The sequence below is a fragment of the Arachis ipaensis genome, chromosome B6 (assembly GCF_059453495.1).
Source record: "Arachis ipaensis isolate K30076 ecotype BB chromosome B6, ASM5945349v1, whole genome shotgun sequence".
NCBI lineage: Eukaryota > Viridiplantae > Streptophyta > Magnoliopsida > Fabales > Fabaceae > Arachis > Arachis ipaensis.
In genome coordinates, this window is record NC_142441.1 from 105,064,767 (window position 1) to 105,081,256 (window position 16,490).

A 16,490-nucleotide genomic window follows, 5' to 3' on the forward strand; every position below is an offset into this window, starting at 1 on the left:
CCCTCTCACTCTCTCTGTGTTCGAATTCTTCTTCTCCCTTCTTCATTCTATTTCTTCTATTCTTCTACTCACATAAAGAAATCTCTATACTGTGACATAGAGGATTCCTCTTCTTTTCTGTTCTCTTCTTTTTTATATGAGCAGGAACAAGGATAAGAACATTCTTGTTGAAGCTGATCCTGAACCTGAAAAGACTCTGAAGAGGAAGCTAAGAGAAGCTAAAGCACAAAACTCTGGAGAGGACCTAACAGAAATTTTCGAAAAAGAAGAAGACATGGCAGCCAAAAATAACAATGGTGGAGATGCAAGGAAGATGCTTGGTGACTATACTGCACCCACATCTGACTTCTATGGAAGAAGCATCTCAATTCCTGCAATTGGAGCAAACAACTTTGAGCTTAAGCCTCAATGAATTTCTCTAATACAGCAAAATTGCAAGTTTCATGGACTCCATTAGAAGATCCTCATCAGTTCTTAGCTGAATTCTTGCAAATCTATGACACTGTTAAGACCAATGGGGTTAATCCTGAGGTCTACAGACTTATGCTTTTCCCTTTTGCTATAAGAGACAAAGCTAGGACATGGTTGGACTCACAACCTAAAGAAAGCCTGAACTCTTGGGAAAAGTTGGTCAATGCTTTCTTAGCCAAATTCTTTCCACCTCAAAAGTTGAGCAAGCTTAGAGTGGAAGTCCAAACCTTCAGACAGAAGAAAAGTGAATCCCTCATGAAGCTTGAGAAAGATACAAGCAATTGATCAGAAGGTGTCCTTCTGACATGCTTTCAGAATGGAGCATCTTATGTATATTCTATGATGGTCTGTCTGAATTATCCAAGATGTCATTGGATCACTCTGTTGGTGGATCTCTTCATCTGAAGGCCTGCAGAAGCCCAGAAACTCATTGAAATGGTTGCAAATAACCAATTCATGTATACTTCTGAAAGAAATCCTGTGAATAATGGGGTGACTCAGAAGAAAGGAGTTCTTGAGATTGATACTCTGAATGCAATATTGGCTCAGAATAAAATATTGACTCAGCAAGTCAATATGATTTCTCAAAATCTGACTGGAATGCAAGCTGCATCCGGCAGTACTAAAGAAGCTTCCTCTAAAGAAGAAGCTTATGACCCTGAGAATCCTGCAATGGAAGAGGTGAATTACATGGGAGAATTCTATGGAAACACCTATAATCCTTCATGGAGAAATCATCCAAATTTCTCATGGAAGGATAAGCAGAATCCTAATCAAGGCTTCAATAATAACAATGGTGGGAGAAATAGCTTTGGCAATAGCAAGCCTTTTCCATCATCTTCTAAGCAACAGACAGAGAATTCTAAGTAGAGCCTCTCTGACTTAGCAACCATAATCTCTGCTCTATCTAAGACTACTATCAGTTTCATGACTGAAACAAGGTCCTCCATTAGAAATCTGGAGGAACAAGTGGGTCAACTGAGTAAAAGAGTTACTGAAATCTCTCCTAGTACTCTCCCAAGCAATACAGAAGAGAATCCAAAAAGAGAGTGCAAGGCCATCAATATAACCAACATGGCCGAACCTATAGAGGAGGAAGAGGCAGTGATTTCCAGTGAGGAAGACCTCAATGGACGTCTACTAACCCCTAAGGAGTTCCCTATTGAGGAACCAAAGGAATCTGAGGCTCATACAGAGACCATAGAGATTCCACTGAACTTACTGTTGCCATTCATGAGCTCTGATGAGTATTCTTCCTCTGAAGAGGATGAAGATATTACTAAAGAGCAAGTTGCTCAGTATCTAGGAGCAATCATGAAGCTAAATGCCAAGTTATTTGGTAATGAGACTTGGGAGGATGAACCTCCATTGCTCATCAATGAACTAAATACCTTGGTTCAACAAAAATTACCTCAGAAGAAATCGGATCCCGGAAAGTTCTTAATACCTTGCATCATAGGCACCATGACCTTTAAGAAGGCTCCATGTGACCTTGGTTCAAGTATAAACCTCGTGCCACTCTCTGTAATGGAGAAACTAGGGATCTTTGAGGTACAAGCTGCAAGAATCTCACTAGAGATGGCAGACAATTCAAGGAAACAGGCTTATGGACTTGTAGAGAATGTCTTAGTGAAGATTGAAGGCTTTTACATCCCTGCTGACTTCATAATCCTAGACATTGGGAAGGATGAAGATGAATCCATCATCCTTGAAAGACCCTTCCTAGTCACAGCAAGAGTTGTGATTGATGTGGATAGAGGAGAGCTAGTCCTTCAATTGAATGAGGACTACCTTGTATTTAAGGCTCAAGGATCTTCTTCTATAACTATGGAGAGGAAGCAAGAAAAGCTTCTCTCAATACAGAGTCAAACAGAGCCCCCACACTCAACTTCTAAGTTTGGTGTTGGGAGACCACCACTAAGCTCTGAATCTCTGTGAAGCTCTCTAAGAGCTCACTGTCAAGTTATTGACATTAAAGAAGCACTTGTTGGGAGGCAATCCAATGTTATTTAATTATATTTATTTTCCATTGTCATTTTATGTTTTTTTTAGGTTGATGATCATGTGATGTCATAAAAACAACTGCAAAATTAAAGCAAAAATAAAAAACAGCATCAAAAATAGCACACCCTGGAGAACAGGCTTACTGGCATTTAAATGCCAGTAAGGATAGCATAATGGGCATTTAACGCCCAGCCTGGCAGCATTCTGGGCGTTAAACGCCAGAAAAAGGTGTCTGGCATCTGGCTGGCGTTAAACGCCAGAAAGGGGCAGCAGACTGGCGTTTAACGCCAGAAAGGGGCAGCAGACTGGCGTTTAACGCCAGGAAAGGTAGCAGAGCTAGCATTTAACACCAGAATTGGCACACAGAGGGCGTTTGAATGCCAGAATGGTGCAGGGAGCAGAATTCCTTGACACCTCAGGATCTGTGGACCCCACAGGATGCCTACCTACCCCACCTCTTCTTCTCTCCTCTTCACACATTTCCATAACACTCTTTCCCAAATATCCTTGACCAATCCCATCAATAACTCTTACCCAAATACCCTTCACCTATCAAATCCTACCCTCTTTCCCATATTCTCTTCACCATTTACATCCATCCATCATAAACCCCACCTACCTCACCATTCAAATTCAAACCATTTCCGTCCCAAACCCACCCATTCTCACACGGATTCCCTATCTCTCCTACCCTATAAATACCCCTCCTCACTACCTTCACTTTCACACATCACAAACACTTCTTTCTCCCTTGGCCGAAACCACTACTACCCTCCATCTCCTCCATTTCTTCTTCTTGTACTCCTTTCTTTCTTCTTTTTCTCGAGGATGAGAAAACATTTTAAGTTTGGTGTGGAAAAATCTCTGCTTTTCTATTTTTCCCATAACTATTAATGGCACCTAAGGCTGGAGAAACCTCTAGAAAGAGGAAAGGGAAGGCAATTGCATCCACCTCCGAGTCATAGGAAATGGAAAGATTCATCTCAAAGGTCCATCAAGACCACTTCTATGAAGTTGTGGCCAAGAAAAAAGTGATTCCTGAAGTCCCCTTCATGCTCAAAAAGGGTGAATATCCAGAGATCCGACGTGAGATTCAAAGAAGAGGTTGGAAAGCTCTCACCAACCCAATCCAACAAGTCAGAATCTTAATGGTTCAAGAGTTCTATGCCAATGCATGGATCACTAAGAACCATGATCAAAGTATGAACCCGAACCCAAAGAACTAGCTCACAATGGTTCAGGGGAATTACTTGGATTTCAGTCCAGAAAATGTGAGGTTGGCATTTAACTTGCCAATGATGAGAGGAGATCCTCATCCTTTCACTAGAAGGGTCAACTTTGATTAAAGGTTGGACCAAGTCCTTAGGGACATTTGTGTGGAAGGAGCTCAATGGAAGAGAGACCCAAGATTGGTAATCATCTTATTTTGGACCAAGATTGCATCCATATGGTTTAATTTCATGACTCCCCTGTCGTTACTTCTGTCTGAGGCATAATAATACTCATTGTCAGCCACTGTCTCTATGACATCAATGGCTTCTTCAATGGTCTTCTTCTTATTCAGTGACCCTCCATATGAGTGGTCCATAGCCTTCTTTGATTCATCGGAAAGTCCTTCATAAAAGATATGCAATTGCACCTGATGAGCGGATAATTTATACCCTTTTGGCATTGTTTTTACTTAGTTTTTAGTATGTTTTAGTTACTTTTTATTATATTTTTATTATTTTTATGCAAAAATTACATTTCTGGACTTTACTATGAGTTTGTATGTTTTTCTGTGATTTCAGGTATTTTCTGGCTGAAATTGAGGGACCTGAGCAAAAATCTGATTCAGAGGCTGAAAAAGGACTGTAGATGCTGTTGGATTCTGACCCTCTTGCACTCAAAGTGGATTTTCTGGAGCTACAGAAGCTCAATTGGTGCGCTCTTAATTGCGTTGAAAAGTAGACATCTTGGGCTTTCCAGAAATATATAATAGTCCATACTTTCCCTGAGATTTGATGGCCCAAACTGGCGTCCAAAGCTAGCCTAAAACATCTTGGCGTAAAACGCCCAAACTGGCACCAAAGCTGGCATTTAACTCCAGGAACAGCCTATGCACGTGAAAGCTTCAATGCTCAGCCCAAGAACACACCAATTGGGCCCCAGAAGTGGATTTCTGCACTATCTGTACTTAGTTACTCATTTTCTGTAAACCTAAGTTACTAGTTTAGTATAAAAACTACTTTTAGAGATTTATTTTAGGAGCGGATGCTATCATAGACCGTTGTTCATGTTTGGAGGCTGGCCATTCGGCCATGCCTAGACCTTTTTCACTTATGTATTTTCTACGCTGGAGTTTTTACACCCCATAGATTAAGGTGTGGAGCTCTGCTCTTCTTCATGAATTAATGCAAGTACTATTGTTTTTCTCTCAATTCACGCCTACTTCTTCTCCAATATATACTCTCGTACTTATTTCAGTTAAGTCAGAATGAAGGGGTGACCCATGACAATCACCCAATTTTCGTTACTCGCTTAGCCAAGATCCACGTGCCTGACAACCACAAAGCGGTCTACATGATGTTTAATGTAGTCATTGGACGACAGCCAGAGAATATTCTCTTGGATATCTAATACACGGACCGAGTCCATGAGATTAGTATCTTCGTGGTATAGGCTAGAATCATTGGTAGCATTCCTGGGATCTGGAAAGTCTAAACCTTGTCTGTGGTATTCTGAGTAGGATCCGGGAAGGAATGACTGTGACAAGCTTCAAACCTGCGAATGTTTGGCGCAATGATAGTGTGCAAAAGGATCAATGGATTCTATTCCGATGCTAGCGGGAACCGACAGATGATTAGCCATGCGGTAGCTGTGCCTGGTATTTTTCATCCGAGACGAGAAATCTGACAGTTGATTAGCCGTGCAGAAACTGTAGAGGAATTTTTTCATTGAGAGGATCTTACAGTTTGCCATGAAAGGGAGCACGCATGGTTGGAAGAAGGAAATAGGAAAGCAGAGGTTCAGAAGCAACAAAGCATCTTCAGACGCTTATCTGAAATTTCCACTAATGAATTACATAAGTAACTTTATTTTATTTTATGTTTTATTTATATTTTAATTATCAAATCCTCATAACCAATTGAATCTGCCTGACTGAGAGTTACAAGATGACCATAGCTTGCTTCAAGCCGACAATCTCCGTGGGATCGACCCTTACTCACGTAAGGTTTATTACTTGGACGACCCAGTACACTTGCTGGTTAGTTGTGCGGAGATGTGAAAAGTGTGAATCACGATTTCTGTGCACCAGCATCCACTCGTTAAACATCTCAGGGGGGCATTTCCTTGTCAAATCTTTGAATCTCTCCCAGGCTTCATATAAAGTTTCACCATCCTGCTACCTGAATATCTGCACCTCAGTTCTCAGTCTATTCACTCTTTGAGGAGTGATAAAACCCATATTTAGGGTTTATCTTGTATTGGTTTTAGGAGATTTTATCACCTTTTACCCACATTTATTCAATAAAATAGCATGGTTTCATGATTGTCTCCCAATTTGTGCTTAAGTGTGAAAACATGCTTTCTAGGTCCTTAATTAGCTAAATTCAATTCACCCTTGATTCCACTAGATGCCTTGATTTGTTTGTTAAGTGATTTCAGGTTGAAAAGGCTAGGAATGAATCAAAGGAGTGAAGAGGAAAGCATTCAAAGTAGAGAACACATGAAAAGCCAAAGATTTGGATATCTTCATCCATGCGCACACGCACTGTACGCGTACGCGCCGGTGGGCACACGTGATTTTTTAATAGAAAATGTGTCCAGCGATTTCTGAGAGCTGTGGGGCCCAATTTGCAACCAACTTTGGCCCCAAAATGCATTTAAAGGATGAAGGATTGAAGGGAATCAACACTTAACATCATTTACACACATTAGGATTAGTTTTAGTTAGTTTTAAAGAGAGAGGCTCTCACTTCTCTCTAGAATTAAGATTAGAATTAGGTTTAGTTCTTAGATCTAGGTTTAGACTCATGCTTTCTTCTACTTTTGCTTCTCAATTCTTGTTGTTGCAATCATGATTCTTCTATTCTTTTGTTGTAATTTCCTTCATGTTGCTTCTATCTTTTGTTGTAGATCTACTCTTGTTCCTTCTCTACTCTTTCAATTCAATTAGAGGTAATTCATAATAATTGTGTTTCTTTTAATTGTTGTTGTTAATTCTTTGCAATTAGTTGTTGTTAGATTTTGTTCTTGTTGTTGATTTACTATGTTTTCCTTTTAGGCCTTCCAAGTGTTTGATAAAATGCTTGGAAGGATGTTAGAGTAGATTTTAGTGCTCTTGGCTTGGGAAGGTAACTTAGGAATTCTTGAGTTACTAATGTCCAAGTGATTGATGATTGGGAGCCATTAACTCTAGATCTCACTAATTGAATTGGTGGAGAACTATGACTTATGGACTTGGATTGACATAGCTCATTTGACTTTCCTTTATTAGTTAAAGGATGACTTAATGGGGTTGATCCTTGCCAATTCTCATGTTGTGGTTAGTGATAAGGATTGAGATCCTTGACCACCAAACCTTGCCAAGGCTTTTCTAGTTGTTAGTTTATTTTTCTTGCCATTTATATTTCTTGCCTATTATCCCCAAAACCCCAAAATACATCTCATAACCAATAACAAGAACACTTTATTGCAATTCCTAGGGAGAACGACCCGATGTTTAAATACTTCAGTTATTAGGATTATTAGGGATTTGTTACTTGTGACAAACAAAATTTTTGTATGAAAGGATTATTGTTGGTTTAGAAACTATACTTGCAACGAGAATTTATTGTGAATTCTAAACCACACAAAAGTCCATTCATCAAGGAGGGTAGAACCTTGCTAAGAATCTATTCACCACATCCTCCCAGGTTGTCAAGCTTTCTTTGGGAAATGATTCTAGCCATTTGGATGATTTGTCCCTCAAAGAAAATGGAAACAGTAACAATCTATAGGTGTCGGGATGAACACCATTAGATTTAACTGTATCACAGATCCTTAGGAATGTAGTAAGATTCTGATTAGGGTCTTCTTGGGCACTTCCTCCGAAAGAACAATTGTTCTGCACGAGAGTGATAAGCTGAGGCTTTAATTCAAAATTATTAGTATAGATGGTTGGCTTTTGAATGCTGCTACCATAGTTTCCTGGGTTTGGATTGATATAGGAGTCTAAAACTCTCCTCTCTTGTCCAGCAGGATTGGCTGCACCTCCTCTGGCATGATTGTTCACCTCTCCTTAATTATGGTTTTCCATATCATCCTCCATGTTTATATCCAACTCTTCCTCCTCTTCCTCTGCAACAATGGCCTTCTTTCCTCTTGCTTCCCTCCTTAATCTCAGGAAGGTTCTCTCCGGTTCACTGTCAAAAGAGGTTGAAACCTCTCTTCTACCTGTCATACAAAGTCCAAAATAGGCAACAACTAGCAAGTGAAGATTTCACAGTTAATGAAAAAGTGTGGTTAGAGAAATTGAGGTAATTAATCAATCAGTTAATGAGTCAGTGGATTAGTGTTAACGGAAAGTAAAGAAATAAAGAAAAAAATAATGAGAAACAACTAAAATTGCAGAAAGTAGATGTAATAGGAGAAATTGAAATTCAATTAACAAAAGCAAAGAATATTGCTCAATCTAGTTATCCTCCAATTTAGTAATTGTCAATACAAAACCAATCCCTGGCAACGGCGCCATAAACTTGATGTCCTGAAAACTGTCTCTCAACAATTTTCTACCGGCAAGTGCACCAGATTGTCATCAAGTAAAAACTCACTGTAGAGTGAGGTCGAATCCCACAGGGATTAGTTGATTGATCAATGTTAATTGGAGAATCGTTCTAGTTGAACAAAATCAGAATTTAATTGGGGTTGCAGAATATAAATTGGCGGGAAACTTAAATTGTAAGTAATTAAATGGCAGAAACTTAAATTGCAAGAAATTAAATGGGAGTGGGGATTAAGCATGAAATTAAAGAAGCAGAATGTAAAAGAATGGGTAGATCAAAGATGGGAAAGCTCATTGGGATCAGGAGATGTTATAATTCTCCATATCAAATTCATTTCCATCTCTTTCTCAATCAATGTATTCATTGATCTCCTTGGAAATCTTAGATGATTAGATCCCAATTCCTTGGTAATCTAATCTCTCTAAGCATGAACAATTGCCCAATTCCTTGATTTAAGTGCTCATGGGAAGAGATGAAGTATGGTCACTGATTATACCACACATATTCATAGATCAAAGTGTTGGTAGAATTACATGTCACGATATCCATCCAAACCCCAACCTAATCCAATGTGAGAAAGCATTTCTAGCATGATCTCCTCATTCCTCTTCCAAGATTCAGAGGAGATCCAATTATGAATAGCTTCTTTTCCAAGACAACTATCCAATTGGATGAAGAACGAAATCTTTCTAGCCAGATCAAGAGAAAAGAAAGAAGAAGAAATATGAAAACTAATATTGATCCATTGAATTACACAGAGCTCCTTAACCCAATGAAAGGGGTTTAGTTGTTCATAGCTCAAAAAATGAAAAACGGAATTGGAAGATACGTTGCAGAAAACAAAATACAGAATTGAAATTGGCAGAGTTTCAATATCGTGAATCCCCCTCACTGACTTGAATCCTAAGCTATTTATACACTTTCTTCCATTCGTCTTCAGTCTCTGAATTGGGCTTTTGGCCTTAATAGAAATGGGTAGAAGTTGCTCCCAATAGCTTCCCTTGCTGTTGAGAAGAGATCTGCTTCAATTTGCCAAGTTCTGATGCTCACGTTAGAGTCCACGTTTGAGGGCCAACGTTTCAAACGTCCTTCAGAGAAATTGGTTTTTTGGACGTTTTGAGCAACGTTTGACTCAACGTTAGAGTGCCAACATTTTCTTGTCCATGCGTACGCGTGACCTACGCGTGCATGTGGATGGAACAATTTACCACGTCACGCGTACACACTGCTTATGCGTGTGCGCGGTTGGGGTCAAAATGTTCATCCACGTGTGCACGTGACGTACGCGTGCGTGTGGATGCAAATTTCTAAACTCATATTTTTAAAACGTTTTCGAAGACATTGGCATCAGTGTTGGACCAACAACATTCCCACCAACGTTGATACATCCACGCGTGTGCGTCATATACGCGTGTGCGTAAATTGCAGATTTTCACGCTCACGCGTACGCGTAGCATACGCGTGCGTGTCGATTCGCCTTTTCAAAATCCAAATTTTGGAGCTCAGATCATGCACGTTGGCCTCAACGTTGGATTGGAAACATTCCCTCCAACGTTGCCTATCCACGCGTGCGCATGGATTGTCAAAAATGCACAATCCACGCGTGTGCGTGGATTATAAAAAATTCACAATTCACGCGTGCGCGTGTAGCACGCGTATGCATCACCACAATTTTTCCAATTTTCCAAAAAGCCTTTTGTGTCTAGCGTTGGGGGTAATGTTGGCTCACCAACGTTCCCTCCAACGTGAGTATCAGATAATTATGCAGAATCTTCCCTCTAAACGTTTGAGGCAACATTGGTGGTCTAACTTGGCCACCAACGTTGCTTCCTCTTCATCCTTTCCATGGCCATTCTTCAACCTTCTTCCATACATTTCTTCACCTGTCATCAACCAATATATGCATCAAAGCCTTACTAATCTTCATGAGAGATTGCATCATTCTTAGCACACAAGTAATTATGGCCAAAGTCTCATGAAATTGCATCAAAATAACCATGGTTGAATGAATCAAGGCATACATGAATTTCTAACCCAAATGATTACTTATGGCTCAAGAAAGTGCATAAAACCTAATGAAATCAAAAGAAAAAGGCTAGTGAAACTAGCCTAAGATGCCTTGGCATCACTAAATGAACAAGCTTACATTGTCATGGTTATAATTCCATTTAAAACTAATTTTTTTGTCTGTTTCTTTGGAGTTTATTCTATTTGGTTTTGAAAAAAAGAAGAAATTTATAAGATTATCAAGGAAAAGATGCAGACAAGACTGCTGGATAATGGAGTATAATTTTTAGCCTGACAATTACGGGTATCAGGGTTTTTTAGTGAGATTTATGAATGGAAAGTACGCATATCTGCTGTACAAGCCTAACCGTGGATCACTGGAATCTTTATCTGGATATTTTTTGCTGCATCCTCATGCTATAAAATTCGTGATATACTTCTAGTCTTAGGCATTTTTTTGACAAACTTATCATTTAATTGTCTCTGATGCTAATAAGGCCACGCTTGTGCCAATATGGTAATAATATTTATATTGTGCCAAATTATCATGTTTACCTAAGTATCTAATTCTGCATTTGGTGTAAAAAGGTCTAAACTGTTGAAGAACAAGTCAGAGCTTCTGTTGAACACAAACTGGGAGTTGCTAATCAGAGCATTACTACTGGGTTTTTTGATAATAATACAAGATTGACATGATACATTTCTTGCTGTTAGTTCATCACAAAATTTAAATCAGCTCTGAGGTTTTATTTTGCCTCTATGTATTATATTGCTGAGGACCGAAGAGAATTCTTGGAATCCCTCCTACGTGAGTGCAAGAAAGAGGACGTAGGTACTTGATTTCTTGAAAATTACACCATTTTCTGTCTCTGCCTAATACTTCTTGATTCATCTGATAATAAATTGGCTTTAGGATTTGCACTTTCTAAATTGTAATATAACTTGATTCGCTTATTGGGAATGATTATCAATATGTGTTTGCGTCATGTCAATGACCAACTCTCCTTAAATCTTATTCTTGGCAATATTGCGTTAGTGTACATGTACTTATATTTTCTTGGCTGGTGACTATTCTTATCCAACAGAATTTTTTTATGCTGGTAATAAGTTATGCTTCCTGATTTATGGTTGTCTATTTTATTGAGATTTTTATTTTCATTAATTAGCCTTCTTTTTCCACCCTACTTTTTCTCGCTGAACATACATGGAACCTAAAAGTATATAGCATGAGCTTGTTTATCATATTCTCTGAGTTGCATGAACAAATGATGATTTCTTTTCCTAATTATGTTTGAAACAACAAGCGTTTATTATTCCATGAGGATAGTATTGAAGAAATTGTTATTTGCAACTTCTTAAGATTATCAAGATTATTGATTCAATTTGATCTCGGATTTCACTTTGATTCACTATGATTTTTTACTTATATTTTTGTTTTTTATATTTTTAAACTCTAACTTCTGTTCCTCCTTTCTTTTTTCAATTTTTAAGGAAGCTTATCTTTTTCAGTTCATTTTTTGGCTTTGAAACCAGAAATTCTTTCTTCCAGTAATTTTTTAAAAGTGCAGAATTTTACCATGAGTAAGCAACCTTTCTAATACCATTCATATGCTATCTTTTATCCGGGATACAAGTATCTTTGTCTCTGTTTCATTTCTAAGTTATTCTCCCGTTCTCTCTCTGGGATTACTTATTGAATTAAAATATATTATTACTTTCCCATTACATAATTGTGATAAATTTTAAATATTTCTTTTGACACTTTGCCCGAATTTTTTTAAAAGATTTTTGATTTGTATTACCTTTTTAAATATTTAATATTGTAATTTTAAATTTAAGTTAGATCAGATTAGTAAACAAATTTGACCATTTAAGTATTTTTTTTATTTGTAATTATAAAAACGCTGAATTATTAGAATTATTATCAGTTTAATCTACTTCAGGTTATGATCTTTTTTAAATTAGTCAAGGCCCACACCACTAACTAACTAATTAAGTAATTATACTTCCTAACTTCTCTCAATTCGCACGTACAATCCCACTCTTCCCCAACTAAATCCTTATTTTTGCTTCACACATTGTCTTGCCATGGAAATTTGTCTATTCCTTGTCGCCGCTGAGCATCGTAGTCGGAATTGTGCGTCCTTGGCTCCCTCACCATCATTAGTCAAGTTCTCTTCCACATTGTCATCAGTTAAGTTCTCTTCCACACCTCGTCGTGCTCGTTGAGGTAACAAGTTCCCATCTTCATGCTAATCCTTATCTTCCTCCTATTGCTTCAGTTTCTTGCATTTTTTAATTGTTGACCATATATAATCACATGCATTCTTTTCTACATTTTTAATTTATTCACCTTATTCCATTAAAAAAATTATATGGGGATATGAACAATCACAGCTAAGATTTGATGGGTTTGGGGGTTGTATAATCATATCTTCATTATAAATAGGAAAAAAATTAAAAAATATGGCCTCTGATTCATTGAATTATTTTCTGATTTAAAAAAGGTCCATTTATGTAATTAATATACGTACATATATCTAATGTTATTTTCTATACAGAGCTAGCATGATGCATCAATTATTACTGGTACTTGTCTATTAATTAAACTCAGTCAATTTAAAGGGGAATAATATTTACCTACTTCACAAATGCAAGTTGGAAGAACTAATTAATCACCTTAGGTTATTAATGAGTGACATTTAAATTTAGCGCTCTAGAAGATTAATGCTAAGTATTCAACTTTTGATGCTATGAGTAAATGGGTCCTCCAAAGCCAAATGTATTTTTGTGGTGTTCAATTCATATAGTTGGAACAAATTCTATTAATTTGTATTTGGATTTATGCTGTTCACCTTCTCATGTTGAATTGAAATTTATGTTCTATGTACCAATTATGTCCTTCATTATTTATATGTTTATTTTTTTAGAATATTTTTTTCTAATACTCTCTTATGCATATTATTATTTTTTATGAAACTTTTTATTTTTTTTATATGAGTTCTTTTACAGTTATTGTTATTTTTTTTTTATGAAATATTTTTTTACTTTGTATTATGATTCTATTAATCCTATTAGAGTACTAAAGAATACTGAGAATACTAAAAAAAGAATGTTAAAATTTATTTAAATATTTAAAATAAAATTATAAGATAATACAAAATAATTATTTAAATTTATATTTTTTTTGTAATTTTTCATCTAAAAGTGATTTTGAATAATGTAATCCAAACAATATTTAGTTTATTATAATATATTTTCAGATATATTTAAAAGATATTAAAAAATATTATAAATTTAACACAAATAATTTTAGTATGTATTAGGTTTTTTATTTTGTAATTTTTCTTTTTAACTTATTTTTGGGTATGATTTAAAAATATGCCACCAGGCCCATCTTTGTGAGTGTATGTATCCAATTCTATATTTGTTTGTCTTTGTGCGTGTATTTTACTTCTAACTGTCCACTTTCTGTAGTAACCACACCTATACAAGAGAGAAATCAAGATTACAAAAATTATATACTAGTAAATGATACGAATTCAACAAATAATGTAAACCAACCTTTACTATTTTATCCAATTATGTTAATTACATCACCTGTTAATTATTATATTAGTCTAAGATTAGTTAATGTTTTTTGGCATGCTACATGTGTTTATACAAGGATTTTAAGATGTCAAGGAAAGCTCGCTACATGAAAGGCACAAGAGTGGAGCCACCATGTCAGCAGCTTCCAACTGCACCTCCTGCGTCTTCACCATCCGCTAACGATGACTGGCTTATCTCCCCGCCCCCCCAAGTAACGGTAAGGTCTCCGCAACGGCTCCTCTCCGACCCTTTCGTCCGCCCCGGAGTGAACCAAGACCTGAGTCACAGACAGCTAACAGTGTACAAGTGACATAACCTAGCAATGAAAACATGGACCCGAAGGCGAACGAGGTGGATTTGTTTGATGAACACATTGACAGGATGTTTATTGCTTCTGATGCTGAAAAGCACAAAGGACTAAAGACTACTGAGTTTTGGGATGTTGATCTCATTGGTAACAAGTGTTGAACCATACGACTTTTTAATTGATTAGCCAATGATATTGTTATGTTTCTCACATGTTGGGCACAATGGACACACAAATAAGATATGATTTTTATAGATTCTGATGGAATAGTCAAGCACGCAAAAATGAGTGTGAGGGAGGATATGAAGCGGTCTCTTAATGGTAGGAAGATTATACTGAGGTTCAACGAGGAACTACAAGCAGTCGGAGATTGAGCTGACCTTTTGAGTGGCATTCTAGGAGCGCTGGATCTTATTACAGCAAATTTCCTATTTGTGAGAAGAGTTGGGCAAAGGTGCAGGGCAAAGACAGGGTTTATGATGATTGCATAAAGGTAATGACTTTTGGCATTCTTTAATCATATTAAACCTTTCAACTTACAATTACTTACAGTTGGACATTGTCATCGCAGGAGATGTTCCACTTTCAAGAAGATAGCGGTGGTAGAATCAAGAAAACATTTTTGCAACAAATGGAGAGGTCCTGGAAGGATACAAGTGGGAGGCTGTATGACTCACATTACAAACCAACTTTGACACTTGAGCAGAATCTTAACAACCGCCCGGAGAAAATTCCTAGAGAGCATTGGAGGTGGTTCATTGATTATCGTAATGATCCTGCCACAAAGGTACCCCATTTTTTAAGTAGCCCTTGTCTTTAATCAACCTAGGATCTATATAAAGGCATATAATACCAACTAATTTTCAGTCTTTGAGATTAATTTATTGCATTCAAGCTTTTTTGGAGTTATATACATTACTTTTCAAAAAAATAGAAAAAGAACGTATATATAAGTAATACACCAAAGTAAAAGAGAAACATAAGAATATTTAACTATTTATGGTACACTTGTATGTATTCATTCTGTGTCTAACCAATGTTACTGTTGATGACATAATAGGCGAAGTGCAAGCAAAATGTGCTGAATCAAAAGAAGCAGCTTTACATGCACATTAGCGGTTCTAAAAGCTTGGCTAGGGCAAGGGAACAAGAGGTAATATAGATTTTTAATCAAGTATAGGTGCCTATCATTGTCTCGAATAATTCTCTATACTTTTAAGCAAATCATTCTTTAGTTTTGATTTATAAGGAATTGACAACTGATGCTGATTTTCAAAAAATAAACGCTGGAGCTATTAAAATAAATTTACTATTTAGGTATAATCAATTACTCAATCCTTGTAAAATAAATGGAGCAATCATTAGATTATTAATCGATTGAGGAAAAATAAATTGGTTGGTATGTAGTTTGGATTTATTTATAGGGAAGAAGAAAAAAAATTATTGGAGAAAATTAGATAGGTGAAACTTATGGTATACACTGTATTGTCACAGTCACAAAAACAAGGGAGGAGAGTAGATAGAAGAGAAGTATGGATCCTAATGCACAAACGACGTGATGGCACCTACATATACGAAGAAGCGTAGAGGATTGGTGTAAGTATACTTAATCAATTATTATGGTACATGTTAGGTTTAATTATTAAAATGTCTTGAGTATGCTATATTCCTAGTGTGATTGAGTATTCTTATTTACGTCTGTAGAAAAAAATATCTAAGATTGAGCAGTTGGATGAAACTACGAGAATATCGTCTGAAAATGATTCCCTTGCCCAAGCTCTCCGTAAAGAGCGCTCGGGTAGAGTGCGTGGCATAGGTTTCGGGCCGATACCAAGTCAACTCTTTCATCTGAGTGCGCAGCTGCCGGTGGATAGAGCTCAAACAGAAGAGGCCCAAAGGATGCTGTTTGAACTACAGGCGGAGGTGACGACCGAGAAATTGAGAAGGTAGGCAGTGGAGGATAAAGTAGCAGCAGAAAATTTGAAAAGGAAGGCAATGGAGGATGAAATAGCAGCAGAGAAAACAAAGAGACAGGCATTAGAGAGTGTGCTGAGTTATATAGTCCAACAGCAAGGTGGGCAGCTGCCACCAGACATCGCTGCACGGATGAATTCTTTGGATGGACATGGCGGGAAATAGAAATTAGGATATGTGTGATAGTTTTTTTTTCAGTATATGTTTTGTTTATGTTACTATGCAACATTAATTATTAGCCAAATACTTTACGTTTTTAGGTGACTATTGAAATACTTTATTGATATTACAATAAATATGTTAGTTTTTTTGCAATTAAATATTCTTGAGTTTTTTTCCTGCAATATAGAACTTTAAAGGGGAACAAAAAGATTTTTAAAATAAAAAAA

The 16,490-nt window shown here is 37.0% G+C and overlaps 1 protein-coding gene and 1 non-coding gene across 2 annotated transcripts; both read left to right on the forward strand.

The window, feature by feature from the left end:
* The first annotated feature begins 5,785 nt into the window (after positions 1 to 5,785).
* LOC148562155 (small nucleolar RNA R71) lies at positions 5,786 to 5,893 on the forward strand. Its single transcript, XR_015886625.1, has one exon. It is a non-coding gene; the product is annotated as a small nucleolar RNA R71 (small nucleolar RNA).
* Positions 5,894 to 14,150: 8,257 nt separating this feature from the next.
* LOC148562156 (uncharacterized) lies at positions 14,151 to 16,077 on the forward strand. The gene is made up of 5 exons (XM_088490822.1): positions 14,151 to 14,274; positions 14,383 to 14,467; positions 14,680 to 14,914; positions 15,188 to 15,280; positions 15,832 to 16,077. Exons 1-5 carry the CDS (start codon positions 14,151 to 14,153, stop codon positions 16,075 to 16,077), a joined length of 783 nt encoding a protein of 260 aa, XP_088346948.1.
* The last annotated feature ends 413 nt before the right edge of the window (positions 16,078 to 16,490 follow it).

What these genes read in the sequence shown, in the direction of transcription:
- LOC148562156 (XM_088490822.1), top strand. Translation starts at nt 14,151, where the DNA reads ATGGACCCGAAGGCGAACGAGGTGGATTTGTTTGATGAACACATTGAC. An exon ending in GTAATGATCCTGCCACAAAG is followed by an intron (nt 14,915 to 15,187) that starts GTACCCCATTTT and finishes ATGACATAATAG; the next exon opens with GCGAAGTGCAAGCAAAATGT. An exon ending in CTAGGGCAAGGGAACAAGAG is followed by an intron (nt 15,281 to 15,831) that starts GTAATATAGATT and finishes TTACGTCTGTAG; the next exon opens with AAAAAAATATCTAAGATTGA.